Below are 14,066 nucleotides of genomic sequence, written 5' to 3'. Positions count from 1 at the left end.
GGACTGGAGGCTAAAGTATATAAAGAACGCTTGCTGGAATTGTCTAGTTTATGAAGAGAAGGACGAGGGATGACATGATAGCAGTGTTCCAATATCTCAGGGGTTACCACAAAGAAGAGGGAGTCAAACTATTCTCCAAAGCATCTGAAGGCAAGAGAAGAAGCAATGGATGGAAACTAATCAAAGAGTAAAGCAAGCTAGAACTAAGGAGAAATTTCCTGCTACTACTACTACTATTACTATTATCTCTGTTATAACTGATTTCAAACATTGTAGTAAGAATCCCAAAAAAGTCAGCTTTATAGAATGTTAATTCAGGCAAGTTCTCATTGTGTAGTATTTTATAATTGGAATTTAATATTAGAAGTTTATTTTTTTGTTGGTAGTGCTTTGTTGGGGATTAGAGAAAGCATGTAAAAACTAGAGGGAACACTGTGATCTGCTATTTTCGTGTACATATAACTAATGTCAGGAAAACAAAGTTAAATTGGCCTTTTATAATGGTTCAGAATCCCATTTGATTTTGCTGTGAAGGGGGTGATAAATTTATTTATTTATCTGTTTATTAAGTTTATATGCCACCCATCTCCCCGATAGAACAACTCTGGGTGACTTACAGGACATAAAAGATAAATAGAAAAACTATTACATTTTTAAAAAACTATGCACATTACACTTTTAAAACTATGCAGAAAACCAGAACCAGGGAGACAGATGGGATAGGGATGATGTCTTCTTACCCCATCAGCGACCTCCAGTGGTGAGCACCACCCTTGTGGCCTCAAGCCAACTGGCAGATACCCTTCCAGAAAGCCAAAAGGGTAGGAGCAATTCTCACCTCCAGTGGTAGAGTGTTCCAAAGGGTTGGGGCAGGCATGTCAAACTGCCACCCCATGGGCCAGATGCGTCACACCGAAATTGCGCCCACCCCATTGCCATCAATGGGGAAAAGTCCTGATACGTCATGTGACGTTGCAAGTTTGACATGCCTGGGTTGGGGCCACAGCAGAAAAGTCTGTTCTTGACCCCACCTGCCGGAATTCCTAACTAGAAGGGCCCATAGCAGGTCTTTTCAGCTGGTGCGAGAGAGGTTGACTAATCCCATTGGGGTGAGACAGCTCATTTGGACCCATGCCATATAAGACTTTTAAAGGTATTAACCAACACCTTGAATTGGATCCAGAAGCAAACCATTGGCAGCCAATGCAGCTTGTGCAACAGCAATGCCACATGTGCCCCCCTAGGAGCCTCTAGACCTGTGCACGCTGCTGCATTCTCCACCAGCTGTAATTCCTGAATACTCTTCAAGGGTAGCCCCATGCAGAATGCAGTGGAGTAATCTAACCAGCAATTGACTAGGACTTGAGTGACCGTATGCAGGTCCTCACAATCCAGATAAGGGGCGCAACTGGTACACAACACAAAGTTGTGAAAAAGCCTTCCTAGCCATGACTGCCACCTGGTCTTTGAGCATGAGTCCCACGTTGTGCATCAGGTTTGTCTGGGGTAGTGCAACCCCATCCAGAATTGAAGATGATAAACAACTGGATTTTGAGGTCCCCTGCACCCACAGCCACTCTGTTATGTCAGGGTTCAGCTGAAACCTGTTGTTCCCATTCAGGTCCCTACTTTTTACTTATTCTTGGATTCTTTTCATTACAGGAGGCACGCCAATTAGTGAAAGTTTTACAAGACCTAGATCCACCAATTAGCATTGATGGACGTGTTATGGATGTAAACCTAGCTACAGGAAAGAGGAGGTAATAGAGATGTCATTAAAACATTTATTGATATGACTTCATTTTGTGAATTTTGTCATTTTGACAGATACTTTACAGGGAGTGCAGAATTATTAGGCAAATGAGTATTTTGACCACATCATCCTCTTTATGCATGTTGTCTTACTCCAAGCTGTATAGGCTCGAAAGCCTACTACCAATTAAGCATATTAGGTGATGTGCATCTCTGTAATGAGAAGGGGTGTGGTCTAATGACATCAACACCCTGTATCAGGTGTGCATAATTATTAGGCAACTTCCTTTCCTTTGGCAAAATGGGTCAAAAGAAGGACTTGACAGGCTCAGAAAAGTCAAAAATAGTGAGATATCTTGCAGAGGGATGCAGCACTCTTAAAATTGCAAAGCTTCTGAAGCGTGATCATCGAACAATCAAGCGTTTCATTCAAAATAGTCAACAGGGTCGCAAGAAGCGTGTGGAGAAACCAAGGCGCAAAATAACTGCCCATGAACTGAGAAAAGTCAAGCGTGCAGCTGCCAAGATGCCACTTGCCACCAGTTTGGCCATATTTCAGAGCTGCAACATCACTGGAGTGCCCAAAAGCACAAGGTGTGCAATACTCAGAGACATGGCCAAGGTAAGAAAGGCTGAAAGATGACCACCACTGAACAAGACACACAAGCTGAAACGTCAAGACTGGGCCAAGAAATATCTCAAGACTGATTTTTCTAAGGTTTTATGGACTGATGAAATGAGAGTGAGTCTTGATGGGCCAGATGGATGGGCCCGTGGCTGGATTGGTAAAGGGCAGAGAGCTCCAGTCCGACTCAGACGCCAGCAAGGTGGAGGTGGAGTACTGGTTTGGGCTGGTATCATCAAAGATGAGCTTGTGGGGCCTTTTCGGGTTGAGGATGGAGTCAAGCTCAACTCCCAGTCCTACTGCCAGTTTCTGGAAGACACCTTCTTCAAGCAGTGGTACAGGAAGAAGTCTGCATCCTTCAAGAAAAACATGATTTTCATGCAGGACAATGCTCCATCACACGCGTCCAAGTACTCCACAGCGTGGCTGGCAAGAAAGGGTATAAAAGAAGGAAATCTAATGACATGGCCTCCTTGTTCACCTGATCTGAACCCCATTGAGAACCTGTGGTCCATCATCAAATGTGAGATTTACAAGGAGGGAAAACAGTACACCTCTCTGAACAGTGTCTGGGAGGCTGTGGTTGCTGCTGCACGCAATGTTGATGGTGAACAGATCAAAACACTGACAGAATCCATGGATGGCAGGCTTTTGAGTGTCCTTGCAAAGAAAGGTGGCTATATTGGTCACTGATTTGTTTTTGTTATGTTTTTGAATGTCAGAAATGTATATTTGTGAAAGTTGAGATGTTATATTGGTTTCACTGGTAAAAATAAATAATTGAAATGGGTATATATTTGTTTTTTGTTAAGTTGCCTAATAATTATGCACAGTAATAGTCACCTGCACACACAGATATCCCCCTAAAATAGCTATAACTAAAAACAAACTAAAAACTACTTCCACAAATATTCAGCTTTGATATTAATGAGTTTTTTGGGTTCATTGAGAACATGGTTGTTGTTCAATAATAAAATTAATCCTCAAAAATACAACTTGCCTAATAATTCTGCACTCCCTGTAAATAATTGAAATGGGTATATATTTGTTTTTTGTTAAGTTGCCTAATAATTATGCACAGTAATAGTCACCTGCACACACAGATATCCCCCTAAAATAGCTATAACTAAAAACAAACTAAAAACTACTTCCAAAAATATTCAGCTTTGATATTAATGAGTTTTTTGGGTTCATTGAGAACATGGTTGTTGTTCAATAATAAAATTAATCCTCAAAAATACAACTTGCCTAATAATTCTGCACTCCCTGTAATATGCAAACAAAGAAAGCTAAGGCAATCAAGTTTTCATAAATTAGCACACTTGCATTATGATTTTGAAGAACTGAATGTCTTATCAAGTGGTGCTATGTTTAAACTATAATATCTCTCTAAGAAATTAATTGTTATGAGCATACAACACATTTAAGCTATTTTGAGAGTAAATTTAAAAAGAATAGAGTTGCTTGAATGAAAAATTAGATATAACTCAACAGCAATATTATTTTGTTCATGGAAATTTCGTGTCAAAATATCCTCTGTAGCAAAGTCAAAAAGTTGGTCTGGACTTTCTGTGTGAATCTCTGGGTAATTTGTAATACAATGAATTCTGGCTTTAGATGATGTAATAACAACATTAATTTAAATGGTCATATTTGATTAATTATTGAGTTAATGTCTGTATGGAAGATTTGTAAGGTCAGAAATTTAAATTTTGTGCACTGAGCTGTGATTCAAAAAACAGCTTCAGTATACTGTATTTTTATTCAGCTTATTGCAAGAGTTTTAATGAAGCATACTAAGCTAACTGCATGTAGTATTTTTGGAACATTTAAACTGATTTGATGTTTGTCTTCTTTCTGTTGCTAGAAATGAATATGGAGACCAAGGTGATATTTCTCGTTTCAACCAGGTAATGCTTGTAATCTATGACAGCACCCGAAGAAAATTGGTTGCTGCCATCCAGCATTTCAAATGTTTACTTGCCTAAACTTAGGTATAATTTTATATTTAATTTATGACAGTGAGTGTAACCAGAAAAGGAATATACAAGATCTATTAACTTCACAGTTGATTCCCCCTCAAACTCAGAACAATTAAAATGTTATATACACACCACTGGCCGACATGTGCATGTCTTTAAATTATAAAAATAAAAGCGTATAGGTAGAAATAATCTTTTCCAAAATTTAAGAATAATGGCTATACCTAAGTTCTAACAAGAAGATTCCTAGGTTAACGGTGATAAATCTGGGATATTTTGATTGTCGGTCTGTCTTCCTGTAGGATATGCCATTACCATGGGATGCCATTACAATACACTGTGATTTTGATTTCAAGTTTCCATTCTTCTTGCTGTCTTTATAAAGGACAAGGCATTCCTTGCTTTTTGCAAATATGAGAAAACTAGACCTTGCTAGGAATGACAACAAGGCATTCTGTGGATGAGTGCATTGATCTCAACAGATGTATTTTTCTGAGTCTTAGGCTGATAAATATCTGATAACATTTTATTAGGTCTTATCACTTAGTATGTGCAAATTTATGTTTTATAATTCTTATTTTAAAATCCTGTTTGTATTTCAGGGCAAACGAGGCATGAATGACAGGAGAGGCACTCACGTACAAAAACGAAAATCAGAGTGTAGGTTGTCTTTTAATCTGATTGTAGTATAAAATATTTTTCTTATTTATTTCTTAACCAAATTTTTGTACCTGCCCAACTCACCAAAGGTGACTTTGGGTAGCACAAAGCAATAAATAAAATATAAATCAAAAAATAGAAAATATAAATATAAAAACCATAGTAATAAATATCCTAAAAACCCAAAATGCAACCATAAATGAGAATAGAATAAAAAATGGACTTCAATTTTCTTGAAAGAATCATCTACTCTTATCATATTTTGGAATTTTTGACAGCTCACACTTAAAATTAGAACCTCTTTTTCTTTTAAGGTTGACCAATATATCTCAACTGGCAAGTTTTGGTGGTAAAGGGCAAGAAATTATAATTTTAATAGTTTAAAATATATTAATTACCTTACATGGAATCTTTGGGACCTTCTATCTCATTAACTAGAATATATTAGACTATATCTGTATTATTTAAAGGATTATCTATTTATCTGTCTGTTTACTTATAAACTGCTACAATCCCCAGAGGCACTCTAGGCAAATATAAGTCGTAACAATTGCCGATATGTTTTACATCTTTCAGCTTCTTCTGATGTGTCTACATTCATTTATGATCCAGATACTGGTAATTATTTTGATCCCATAAGCGGAGTGTACTATGATCCGAATACTCAGGTGAGATTGTATGCATAAATGAGTTTCTTTTCTCTTTTCATTACTATGAATTGTTCTTTTTTTAAAAAAAAAATATCATTTTTTGTTCCTATGCAGAGAGAAATACCAATGGGTCGGGAAGCATCACCACCACCATCTAGTATGAGGCATTATAAAAGCCAAGAAAGGACAAGTGAAAGAGATGAGACATCCAGTAGAGATAATAGAGACAGAAGAGAAAGACACAGAAATAAATCAGCCAAGGTAGTTATTGGCCATGAGAACACTGTTATGAATTATGTGACCTGGATATTTAAGGTATAAAATGCTGAAAGTGAAAAAGGATTGGAATTCTACTCAGCCAATATGGATTAATAACAGACTTGCCCAGCTTGTCTTTTTTCTTGGAAATAAAATAGCCAAGTACAAAATATATTGTTCTTATACTTGTCCTAGTAAGTAGAAACAATGGAGAGAAAGAGAAGCAAAAGTATTTATGTAAGCAATGGAAATGTAAACAAGTTTTTAATTGTCACTTAATTCAGAATGAGCATCAAGAGGATAAATTTCCTGCAGAAGATGTCTTTAAAAAGCCACTACCTCCAACATTGAAAAAAGAAGAAAGTACACCTCCAGTAAGAATTTATTACTTAACTATTTCAATAATTTACCTTAAAAGTTAAATTTTATCTAAATTTTAGAAAATATGCTGCTGACAATACCCTACACATATTTCTTTTAAGTGTATGCTCTTTATTCCATTATGCTTTTGGATAGAGTTAAGAGTCTCAGGAGAGCTGGCTGTAGTATGTTCTGGGTGTAGCGAAGTGACAACATTTGTACCCTTATATAGCTATTTTACAGTCTGGTTTATGGCAGAGCACATTCAAAGCAAAATCTTTTTTTTTATTGAAAAGTTTTATAAAATACAATTTTCCTTTAAAAAAAACCCCCCTTCCCCCTCCCTCCTCCCCTCCCTACCTCCCCCTTATCTCCCCCCCTCCCCCTCTCCCTCCTCCCTCCCCTACCTCCCCCCCTCCACTTCCCCTCCTCCCCCCTCCCCCCCCCCGACTTCCCAGAGCAAAATACAAGGTATATATCTAAAAGGCAATCATAAACAATCATATACTAACAATTATAAACTCTAAAATCCATCACTCTCTAGCTTGTATATAGTAAACCAATCCTTAATAATACTAAATATATATAAAAAACTAAAATAAAAGAAAACTAGCATCATTCCCATCTATGTTCTTCCACAATTCACTATTACCTTAACATATTCTGATTTGCACATTAATAAATAGTTCTTACACAAATTAACCCACATTAACCCACAAAACTTTCTTCCTCTTCCTCTGTAGTAAGTTGTCCATTAATTCCAAATTAAAAAAAAAAAATCTATTACCATACATAGCATCCCAAAACTTTTTTTTTTCCTTTTTTCCTCTTTTTTTTCTTTTTTTTTTCTTTCTTTCTTTCTTTTTCCTTTCCTTTTTAAAAAAACACAACTACCACTTAACTATAAATATTTTGTGGAAGTTCCATAGATTTCTACTGGTCTTATTTTTTTTTCTTTTTTGAGCGTTTTAAGGCAGCACGCGTCACCCTCTGTTCTCTAAGATCATCCAAAAGAGTTGCAGCTTGAACTCCTCCTGTACCCTTCTCGTCTATCTGTGCATCTTCATCCTCTTGATGTTCTCCTTCTCCAGATCCCTCTGCAGCTTCCAGAAGTGTTGATGGGGTTACTTCCAAGACATTATTATAAAAATCATGCGCTTGCTTCACATTACTCAAACAGTATCTTTTGCCATCATACATGAAGCTCAACCCAACTGGGATCTCCCATCTGAACCTTATATCTCTTTGCTTGAGCTCTTGCACAAGAAATATAAAATCCTTCCTTCTCTTTAAAATCTTTGGAGGAATTTCTTTTAGAACCAAAACTTGTTGACCAGCAATCACAACTTTGGTATCGTAGGCAGCTTGTATAACTTCATCTCTAATTTCCCTTTTTACAAAATAAACCACCACATCTCTAGGCAACTTTCTCTGTTTAGCAATCCACGAATTCACACGAAACACTTTGTCCATACCTTGTTTTAATTCAGATGCTGGATGGTTCAATACTCCCTCAAAAGCCTCAGAAACCAGCTGCTTTAAATCTTCCTTAATATTCTCTTTTAGGCCTCTAATTCTCACAGCAAACTGCATCTGGTAAAATTGGGCCAAGCTCTGTTCACTGTCGATTTTGTCTTTTAAATCTTCAATTTCCAATACTTTTGCTTCCAATAAAGCATTCTTTTGAATCAAGTCTTGCACTTGATCATCCAGCACCTCCACACATTTAGCAACTTTTTGCACTGAGGACAAAATGTCTACCTTCATTTCTCTAAGTTTCTGTTCCATCCTTTCTTCCATTCTCTGCTCCAATTTCTCCAATTTCTCCTCCATCTGTAGAAATTTAACACCCATTGACTCCAAAATTAACTGGGTATGTTTTTCAAGATCCTTCGATGTCAATACATCAGGAGAATGCAACGCCTGCAGCAATGATTGTTGTTGCACCGGAGAATTTCCAGCACTCCGAAAAGTTCTAGGGGGAGGTTTAGCCGCCATCTTTTACTTACAATTGTGACGCACTTTCACTTTAAGTTTTAAGCAAAGTCCATCAAGCTTGAGAGTAAAATAAAATCTTCTTCATCTCTTCATCTTTCCCTCTTGTACTGCTCTGCCTGCTCTTTCCCTTTCATAGTCTCTCCTTCAAGCAGGGATGGTCGCAGACGCCTGGCTCTGCTCCATAAAGTCCGGAGCAGAGACGCTGGTCAGCTGGGAGCAGCCCAGGCTACGGGGGAGTTCAATCCTTCGGCCGCCCAAGCTCCAAGCTCAGGCGGCCCCGGAGAACTCAACCCCCACCTGGGGGCTCACCCCCTCCTCTTCTCCCGAGGAGGGGGCTTCAGATTCGCCCGAACAGCTGATCGACGCTGTTTCGGGCGAAAAATCACACAGCCGAGCCGCGGGCAGCCCGGGAAGGCTGTCTCCGGCGCCGCGGAGCCACCGGAAGTCCAAAGCAAAATCTTTTAAAAAGCAAGAAAATCTTTGAATTCTTCAAGAGTTTTCTCATTAAAGCTATGAGTTCTTTAGAAAGTAGGCTTTTTGTAGTTTGTCTGAATTTTTCATCGTTTTGTTTGTAATAGAATCGTCAGAAAGTACAGAGGTGTGAAAGACCCATCTATTTTATGTAGTGATATGGCAACCCTTGTGTTATTGTTTCTTGTAGATGGACTCTCACGGTTCATGTTTCATCTCAGAATTTAAGAAAAATGAGCGAGGAAGAGTGGTGACTTAATTTAATACGGGTGTCCTTTTAGGCCTAGTTTTTTGAATTGGTTGTTGAATTTTAGTTTTGCTCTCTCAGTCCAGGACTTATGGCAGATTCAATATATTTAAGCATAGAAACCCTGGAGACTGTACACAAGTTACTGAATTTAGCCTGTGGTTATTATATCTGGGCTGTAAAAATCCAGATGGTGCTAGATAGAGTTTTGTATATTTTGTATGCCATTTCTAGGTAATCACCTCTTGTTTTGCAGCTCATATATGGTAGCCTTCATCTAACCTAGTCTTTTAGTAGAAGAATAGCTTCATTCATCTATTCAGTTTATATAGCTTGATAATGTCTGCATGTTACTGAAGAAGGGAGCTGCCTTTTATTTTTTGTAACCCATTCAATATTATATGGTATTATAGGCAACTTGATGTTGACAGATTAAGGTGAAATAAGATAAAGTAGAAATTGTTAAAATATGTTCCTTTTAAATAACCCATACAAAAGCAAAAACCCATGTTTTTCTATCAAAAGATATTTACTCGGGGATACATTAGCGTAGTTTTCACACAGGTCACAGTGAAATTTCAGTTTTGAGAGAGATACAGGTAAATTTGAGAACAAAGGGGTAAAAGGATAAATTTTGAAGACTAACGAATAGGAAAGATCTGGGTTCAAATTTAGTAGTTTGTTAACATGATTCCCACTGTGTAATTGCATAGCTAGTATATTAAGATGGAAAGGGTAAATAATGGTATGGTACTATTGCAAGCTTATTTGTAACTCTTATTATTGCATTGCTTTATTTAAAAGGTAACTTTTGTATTTTAGAAATTATTGCATTTGTTTTTACATAATTGCATAATCACTTCACATTTCAAGTCATTACGACTACATCCCCTCTGTTACAAATAGTAAGAGAAATGCTATTGGATTAGTTCATGGTAAAGTAAAATTTGAATTTGGATCTTCTTTCTGATGTATCATTTATTTATTACTCTATATAATACATTAATTATATGCTCAGACTGAAGCATGTTATCCTTGATGTCATTTGAGGCATCCGAACACAGTGACTGGATTTGCTTCAGTTCTGCATGTGGCTCTCATTCTTTTATCCCTTTTCTATAGCCAAAGGTGGTGAATCCTCTGATAGGGCTTTTGGGGGAATATGGTGGGGATAGTGACAACGAGGAAGAAGAGGAGGAGGAGCCACAGCCGCAGCCATCACGGCCAGTAGTCCAGCAAGAGCAACGGCCCCAAAAGGTTGAAAGCGATGAAGATAAGCTGACAGACTGGAATAAATTAGCATGTTTACTTTGCCGGAGGCAGTTTCCAAATAAAGAGGTTCTGATTAAACATCAACAACTATCCAACCTTCACAAAGTAAGAAAGGAAGCAATATATCCTGAGAGCTTCTATTGTACATTTAGTAATTTTCTTTTAGCTGGCAAGTTAGACAGAAGAAGCACAACCAGAAATTAAGCAATTTTTGAGATAAAGTATATCAGTTCTAAGTGCTGAACCATACTGCTGCACAAACATTGCAAGTAGTGAGGGAACCTGCCCAAATAACTGCAGTTAAAAATTAATAGATTGGACTGACTGTTCTAGTTAATTCGTTAAGAATGTGGCTTTGATAACTGAGCAAAAATTGGGATTGCCATATAGGAACACGTAGAACCTTGGCTAAAAAAACAGCTGTACTATTCACAATTGAGGATATTTTTATTAGGTCAACTAAAAAAAATTAAGAAACGTAAACTCTCTCCTGCACACAAGAGTTAGAATGACTGGGAAAATGGACTTGCTATAAGAATTGTTTTCTTAGTGGTAGAAGTAGATATTTCTGTAGTTCAAAGTGGAACATTAAATGGTTACTGGAAACTGGGAAAAATGCAGTTCCATATTTCACAAATGCTTCCTTCAGATATAGTATGTACACCTTGACTTGGTAAATTGAATCAAATTGCTTACTGTTTTCAGTATTAAGTGACAAAATCTCAAAGCAGCTGATTTTGACTCCTTCCAGCAAAACATTCATATAATTCAATTAATTAAAATTAACAGCTAAATACAAAGAGAGTAGACTAAGATGTCTTTTTGAAAGAAAAATATGGCTGCTTTAAGGAATACCTTGATATAAAATTTCTTCTTATTGTCCTATTCTGTAGAACTTTGGTAGCCTTTGGTATTACAATTTGCTGTTGAGTTTCCATTATTCTCGAATACCTATTGCTAATCCTAATGCTGAGACATTCTAAGGGATTTGTTTTTTCTTGCAGCAAAACTTAGAGATTCACTGGAAAATAAAACGATCAGAGCAAGAACTGGCATATTTGGAGAAGCGAGAGCGAGAGGTGAGTAAAATACATATTTTTACCTTATATCTGCTGCAATATGGTTTGAGGAAACAGGTTTTTTTTAATAAATGAACAAAACACTAAATCAGTGTGTGTCCCATCTGTTGGATGTATTCATGTCCTTAAATGCAGGCAGGAACATCCACTGTGTAAATCCAAAGTAATGTTTTTACTGTAGGTGCCAGTGCACCTAAAGAGTGATCAATTAAGCTGCCTCCATTCCCCTCCACTACAGTAATAAGGACAGTAATGAGGACAGTAATGATAATCAAGCAGCAGATTTCTGAGCACCTAGAAATGAACAAAGAGGTCACTAAAAGTCAGCCTGAGTTTGTTAAAAACAGATCATTCCAGATAAAACTTATTTTGCCCTTTTTGTTAAATTGACTAAATCAATGGATCAAGAAAATGCTGTGGATATAGCATTTGGACTGCCAAAATAGATCACAGCCCACTTCTTGGTAAGATAGAACAATGTTAGATAGACAGTACCATCACAAAATTGATTCACAGCTGACTGACTAACTGCACTCAGCATCTAGTCCTCAATGGAACTACATCTTCATGGAGGGAAGCATGCAGTGTGGTATCTCAAGTTTCTGTCTTTGGTCCAATGCTCTTTAACATCTTCATAAATGACATGGATCAGGGTTCCCCAAGCCCCGGTCCATGGACTGGCACCGGTCCACGGCATGCCAGAAATTGGGCTGTGCAACAAGTGAAGCCCCATCCTCAGAATGCAGGCAACACTTGTGCTAGCGCCGCGGCCATAGGGTGCAAAAAACAGGCTGTACATGGGCTTTCAGTTAAGGCTCCCTACCATGGAGGAACATTGGTAAAAGTATTTTTAGTAATTCTGTTTTCTAATAAAAAGGGAAAATTTAAAGAAAAAGGAAATGACCGAAGAGAGAGGTTTGAGGAACGAGAATCTCCAGAGAGAAAACGGCCAAAATACTTCAGAAATTCTGACAGGTAATGACACAGCCTCATGAAATAAGTCCTTGCAGCTGCTTCTATGTCTATTTAAATGGCACGAGACTCCATTTAAATCAGTATTTGAAATTAATATATTTTACAATTATATAATTTAAGTACTGGGATTGTTTTTGGGATAATTGTAGCCCTGCTTTGAAATTTTAATGATAAAACAGGATATATAAGTTTTTAAAACAAACAACCAAAGCTCAAAAGTAGACTATAATGATATTTTTAATGTGTTATTCTACTTTAAAAATGAAAATATAACATTGAAAGAAAATGTCTTGAATTGTGTATTTATTACATAGCCTTCTTAGTTACTGGAATTTTTGCAGTGATGCCAAAATTAGCTTGATCCAAGATAACTCATGTGAGAAACTGCATACCCAAAATTATTTAACATAAGTTGCAAATGCCTGTACTGAAAGAAAAAGCTAAATAGACCTGACAGCCTGGCTCCTAAGATTCCAGTTAACCTATAAGCATGCATACAAAACATACTGCTGTACATGTGCTTAAAATGTCCCCACATGTATTTGTTTGCAGTGAGTATAAGCCCACAGATAAAGGAAGAATGGAGAGCAATAACAAAGGAAGCCGAATGATGCAGGCTATGGGCTGGAAGGAAGGTTCAGGGCTAGGGCGCAATGAACAAGGCATGACATCACCGGTAGAGGTAAATTTCCTGTCTTACAAATGAATGTTTACTGAACAGGCAGTATCTAGATAACCTTGGCTTATCTCAAAGAGCTAAGTAATCTGTATCATGATAAAATTAGGCATATTACTTGACATATGCATAGTTAGAAAGTGGAAGTAGCAAAAGTTATTTTTTCATAACCTGAGCATATGAGATGCAATCTCACTGCATTTCCTAAAAAGATATTGAACTCTAGGGATTTGTTTGCAACTGGTCCCGTGTAACTAGTTAAGGCATGATTATCTCAAGGATTTTTTCCCTACTTCTTCCTGATCATTAAGGTCAGGAAACAAGTTTTCTTTACATGAAATCCACCATAATTGCAGCATCCAAGATATTGCCCTAGGAAGTTGATCTGCTACAGTTTACTGCAATGACTTCCTGTCTAGAAAATACCTCATCTAGCTGACTGGATTAATGGCTCTGGGGTCTTTGGGGGTTTTGCCTATTTGTTTTAATAAGAAATAGCTATCTTGAGGATTTAGTTGAAGGGAAAGAGTGGAGTAGATATGTTAAAATCTGGGTGATAGCGCAAGTACCAAATTGATCTTGCATGTCAGAAATAAACTCTGGAATGAAGTAAGCATAGTATCATTTTATGTTAAAATTCTCACTTGCAGAGAAGTAGGCAAGGGAAGAAATACTGAATTTAATTATAGACAATTAAAATAGAGTGAAATCTTATTTAAAAAAACCTGTTTGTTCTGTGGCAATAAAAGCATAATTGTTTCAATGAGATTTACATACCTTTTTTAGGCAGAAAATCGGAAGAAGGGAGCAGGCTTAGGAACCCAAGGAAGGCCCAGTAGAAGGCAATCTAATGAAACATATCGAGATGCAGTGCGGAGAGTCATGTTTGCCCGTTACAAGGAACTTGAATAAATGTGGAAAGAAAACATAACATACATCTTGTTTCTTCCAGCCCCTTCTTTGTGTTATTTTTGTAATTATTTTCTTTTTTGCTGCTGAAATGTGTTTTGTTTTTTGTTTTTGAAATAAAACAGAAAAAAACATTTCTTTGTGGTTTCTTT

At 37.2% G+C, this 14,066-nt stretch overlaps 1 protein-coding gene across 4 annotated transcripts in view; it reads left to right on the top strand.

The window, feature by feature from the left end:
* Positions 1-14,066, top strand: part of RBM6 (RNA binding motif protein 6) — a 91,125-nt gene extending 77,059 nt beyond the window's left edge. For 3 of the 4 annotated variants that reach the window (XM_083356125.1, XM_083356123.1, XM_083356124.1), the window contains exons 11-21: positions 1,663-1,760; positions 4,245-4,287; positions 4,962-5,019; positions 5,596-5,687; positions 5,784-5,930; positions 6,212-6,301; positions 10,126-10,380; positions 11,280-11,354; positions 12,232-12,329; positions 12,882-13,011; positions 13,792-14,066. In XM_083356125.1, coding sequence (XP_083212251.1) covers positions 1,663-1,760; positions 4,245-4,287; positions 4,962-5,019; positions 5,596-5,687; positions 5,784-5,930; positions 6,212-6,301; positions 10,126-10,380; positions 11,280-11,354; positions 12,232-12,329; positions 12,882-13,011; positions 13,792-13,917 — 1,212 coding nt within the window. In that variant the 3' untranslated portion in view covers positions 13,918-14,066. The remainder of the gene's footprint in view (positions 1-1,662; positions 1,761-4,244; positions 4,288-4,961; positions 5,020-5,595; positions 5,688-5,783; positions 5,931-6,211; positions 6,302-10,125; positions 10,381-11,279; positions 11,355-12,231; positions 12,330-12,881; positions 13,012-13,791) is intronic. The other variant, XM_083356126.1, reaches the window with a different exon arrangement.

Source organism: Vipera ursinii (assembly GCF_947247035.1).
Source record: "Vipera ursinii genome assembly, chromosome: 2".
Classification (NCBI taxonomy): Eukaryota; Metazoa; Chordata; class Lepidosauria; order Squamata; family Viperidae; genus Vipera; species Vipera ursinii.
Note: the sequence above shows the minus strand (reverse complement) of the source record. Positions and strands in the feature narration are given on the sequence as shown.